The sequence below is a fragment of the Brassica napus genome, chromosome C9, assembly GCF_020379485.1.
Source record: "Brassica napus cultivar Da-Ae chromosome C9, Da-Ae, whole genome shotgun sequence".
Classification (NCBI taxonomy): Eukaryota; Viridiplantae; Streptophyta; class Magnoliopsida; order Brassicales; family Brassicaceae; genus Brassica; species Brassica napus.
The window spans coordinates 15,766,789-15,771,798 of record NC_063452.1 but is presented as its reverse complement, the minus strand read 5'-3'; the positions used below and the strand labels follow the sequence as shown (position 1 = coordinate 15,771,798).

Here is a 5,010-nt window from a genome sequence, read left to right as displayed (position 1 = left end):
TCTACATTTTTTTTGTTTTTGGTAACTTATCGACTTCTACATTTTACGTAGCATCTCTCTCTGATCTCACGTTCAGGGTGTTTACTTCTTGCGCACCGAACTATCTCTAAGGTTAGGGTTTTGACATGGGAAAATTCGAAAATCCTTAAAGTAGTAGACCACATTCGTGGTAAATATTCGATCCTCGATCGTCCAAAACTATTTTTCTTTAAAGATTAACATTTCACAAATTCGAAATATAACTAAATATGAATCATTATTGTCAAAAATACCACGTACCACTTTTCTTGTTTACACTAACCACTTTTACCCTCATTTTAAAAAAAAATAAATAAATGGAAAATTGCCACAAATACCACATTACCATTTTTCATGTTTACACTAACCACTTTTACTCTCACTTTTAATGAAGGGTAAAATACACTTATAGGTTAACTAATCTGGACTTAGGGTTTAGAGTTGAGGGGTGGGGTAGGGTTTTTGGAATGTGAAATTTAGGATTCTAATAAATATAAATAAATAATTAAAAATATAAAAAATTTTAAAAAATAGTTTCAAACATAATTTTTGATTTTCAAAAAGAAATTTTGGAAAAAAAAAATTTAAAAATCGAAAAAAAAATTCAAAAGTTTATTTTTATAAAAAAATTCGAATTTGAAAAAGTATAATTCAAAAACATAAAAAAAATTTATTTTTATTTTTTATTTATTTAAATAATGATCTATTATATATATAGATAATAATGTTATAAGAGACTTTTGCCACTTAATGAAGAAGATATTTTTGAAAATATCTCTTTAGTGGTGGTAAAGATGAAAAGTGGTATCATGAAAGTGCTAAACATAAAATTTTTCCCTCCTAAAACCCTACCCCATCCATCAACTCTAAACTGTAAGTATATATTAGTTAATCCTAGGGATATAAGTGTTTTTACCCTTCATTAAAAGTGAGGATAAAGTGGTTAGTGCAAATATGAAAAGTTGGATTGAAACGTGGTATTCATGAGAATTTCCCTATTGTATAGCGCAATCTTGCGCGTCTTAATTCAAAAACCTCAACCGGTAAGAGAATAGGTTGGTCCATATCATCCAATAGAAATGGTGTGCCTTTATCTTTCAAGCTTCGGGGTACCATCTCCACGAATCTGAATCATGAACTCCCACCTCCCACCAATTGAAAATATTTTATTGTGTGCAACTGTTTATAAACCCTTGATAGACATGATAACCAACCGATGTGGGAATATAGCGAATTCCACGGTTCAAATCATCCTTTTCCATAAGACTATACGTGTCAACTTATCCTTTTTAATTATATTACCCATGCCCAAGTCACGTGCATACATTCTATAATTGCAAGTTTAGAACTTCAATGGCTAAAACCCCCGTTGGAACTCACTGGAGGTGCTCTAATATTTTATCAGATCTTCTCATCCTCTTCACGATCACAACCGTTGACATCACTCTTCTTTCCTCCAAAAGCCAGTTCGACTTCTACTTCCTGTGAAGCATCTCTTTCTGCTATCACGTTGTAGCTGCAGCACTCAACAGAAGCATAAGAGACGATATAGGGTGTTTACTTCTCGCGCACGGAACCATTCTTAGGTTAGGGTTTTGACATATGGAAAAATTCGGACTTCCTCTTAGTAGTACATTCCATTCATGGTAAACTAGGAGTTTTCCTGAGCCATGCGCAGATATAAAATATTTAAAAATGTTATATATAAATAAAATTTTCTATTTTTATATTTTAGTTTTATTAGTTTAAAAAATAAAACCATAATGTAATTTTTTTTAGTTTGATTTATTCAAGTTTACTTTGACCTTTTAATTTTGCATTATCTAATTTTTGATAAAAATAATTGAAATTTATAAAGTTACTTTATTATATTATTATTTATTTAATTACCATTTTTAAATATGTCTATTTGTAAATATATAAATTATTTCTAATAATATATACATTAAATAAAAATAACTTATATATGTTGATAAAATATATTTTAAACTACACTTATTTTAATAATAAAAATATGATTCATATATTGATGTAAAATTTTAATATTCGTAATTATTATTTATATATAAAAACATATTATTTTAATTGATATAGAAAAGTTATTAGGTATCATAAAATCTTATTAAAATGAATATTTACTGAAAAAAAATATTTTTGATATAAAATTTATTAGTTATTACTATATTATGAAAATTTTCCAAAAATATAAATCCGTATATAGAAAATCATCATTATTATATTTAAGAAATCTTACCAAAAACATAAATCTAAATATAGTAAATTTTACACGTCACAATTAGATTTATACCATGTCATATTTCTTTTAATCCATGACCTTTTAATTTTGCATTATCTAATTTTTGATAAAAATAATTGAAATTTATAAAGTTACTTTATTATATTATTATTTATTAAATTACCATTTTTAAATATGTCTATTTGTAAATATATAAATTATTTCTAATAATATATAAATTAAATAAAAATAACTTATATACGTTGATAAAATATATTTTAAACTACACTTATTTTAATAATAAAAATATGATTCATATATTGATGTAAAATTTTAATATTCGTAATTATTATTTATATATAAAAACATATTATTTTAATTGATATAGAAAAGTTATTAGGTATCATAAAATCTTACCAAAATGAATATTTACTGAGAAAAAATATTTTTGATATAAAATTTATTAGTTATTACTATATTATGAAAATTTTCCAAAAATATAAATCCGTATATAGAAAATCATCATTATTATATTTAAGAAATCTTACCAAAAACATAAATCTAAATATAGTAAATTTTACATATCACAATTAGATTTATGCCATGTCATATTTCTTTTAAGCCATGTCATTATTTTTTTGTGAAAGTTAATGTAGTGATAACACATATACAAATCAATTCTCAAATATAGTCTAGGAGATATTCAAACTTGTGTAGTTTTACTTTTTTACGGAATGTCCAAGAAAGGAATAATCAGTCCATTTAAAAGGAAGACTTTTGCGTATTTACATAAGTAGTAAAAATGGTAATTCAGAAGATAACCCATTATGGAAAACTTCTAAATAAAGAATCGAATCAATACTAATAGACTAGTATAAGGAGAGGAAGATGCATGCAAACAATCTATCTCTGTCTGCATAATTCGTTTTCTTTGTCACAACATCAAATATGGGAGGCACAAAACGTAAAATAAAGATTGAGGAGATCGAAAAGAAGACAGTGAAATCGGTGGCTTTCACGAAACGACGTAACGGTCTCTTCCGCAAAGCTGCTGAGCTCTGTCTTCTCTCTTCCTCTGCTCAAATCGCAATCTTAGCGACTCCTCCTTCTACCAATTCTCACGCTGCTTTCTATTCCTTTGGACATTCCTCTGTCGACCACGTTGTTTCCTCTCTGCTCAACGATACGTGTCCTCTTCCGACAGAACAAGAGAACAAGTCAGGATTAGGGTTTTGGTGGGAAGACGAAGGCTTTGAAAGATCGGAGAACATAGATGAACTGAAAGAAGCTACTGATGCGGTTTCTAGGATGTTGAACAATTTGAGGCTACGATTAGATGCTTTGAAGAGTAATCAAAGTGGTGGTGCTTTAGTGATCCATCAAGAGGAGGTTCTTCAGATTTGTGACACCGAGACAAACAACAACGAAGAGATGACGAATCAAATTACTAGACTTGAAGGAGCTTCTGGAAGTTTGGTAGAGAATGTGGAGGATAGTCTGCCTAATGATGGGTTTTTTGGTGATGTCAAGATTGATACACTTTAATTAGATATTGCTATTTTATTCAACATGTCTCGTTTAGGTTTATACACTGCAAGAAATATCGGCACTAGTAGCGTCGAAAATACGCCGTGACAGCCGCAGCTATAATAGACCCCCTCCCTATCATAGCGTTTTTTCGTGTGCTATCTTAAATAGAGATGTTATAGCGTTAATCATGAGTTATACGATAGTCATTTATAGCATTTGATTTGTGATATTATGTAGTTTTCTATGGCTTTTTATTAGTGTTGTAAAATATTTTATAATAACATAAATATAATGCTATAATTTAAAATAAAATACTTAAATTTAATTAATTAATACTGATTAATTAATTAAATTTTATTACTTTTAAAAAATAATTTAAAATTAAATGCAAAAATTAATTCTTAATTAAAAAAAAAATATTTATTAATTAAAATTAAATTACAAAAAAAATGTAACACTAAACCAGAATTAAAAAATTAAATACACCAGAACACATTAAACCAAAACTAATTAAAACACATTAAACCAAACCTAATTAACCAAAACCTAACTAACAAAACCTAAACCTAAGCCCCACATATCAGCTGCGCCTTAGTCTCCGTCGCCACAGCGCTTCAACGTCACCATCATTCAGTCACATACCACTTCTTCTAAACCGACGCCTCAACCGGCTCTGGATGCTATGGCTGAAGAAAGGATTCAATATGGTGTTGGAGCCACCGTTCGATCTGCTTGTCGCGCCTCCTTTTCCTCTGCCAAATCTTCTGTCTCCTCCATAAAATCTCATGTCCTCCGCATTCTAAAAAAACAAAGCAGTATGTAAACACATACAAAATGAATTTCATCAACAGATCTAAGGATAGAATCAACAGATGGAGGTGGTGGCGCCTCCTTCTCCTCTGCCAAATCTTCTGTCTCCACCGTAAAATCTCATGTCTCCTCCACATTCCAAATCAGTATGTAGACAAATAGAAAATGAATCTTATCAACAAATATAAGGAGAGTCCAAACGGAAACAACTTACACAAATTCGGAAATAAAGGAGAGATTTCGTTTGAGCTGCCAACGAGGTGAGAAATGGAGTCCTTCGTAAAAGATGGAGAATTTTTCTGGGTTTTCTTAGGGTTTATTCCAGAGAAGAAGAAAAGATGGAGCTTTCATTTTTTTTCAGGTTTACGACGGTAGAAGAGGAGAGGAGCAGAGATTGTTGATCAAAAAAAAAAGCA

The 5,010-nt window shown here is 29.4% G+C and overlaps 1 protein-coding gene across 1 annotated transcript; it reads left to right on the top strand.

Moving 5' to 3' along the window:
- Positions 1–2,107: 2,107 nt before the first annotated feature.
- On the top strand, positions 2,108–4,550 carry LOC106436811 (agamous-like MADS-box protein AGL97). Its single transcript, XM_048770102.1, has one exon. It carries the CDS (start codon positions 3,203–3,205, stop codon positions 3,797–3,799), a length of 597 nt encoding a protein of 198 aa, XP_048626059.1. The 5' UTR covers positions 2,108–3,202; the 3' UTR covers positions 3,800–4,550.
- Positions 4,551–5,010: the final 460 nt, after the last annotated feature.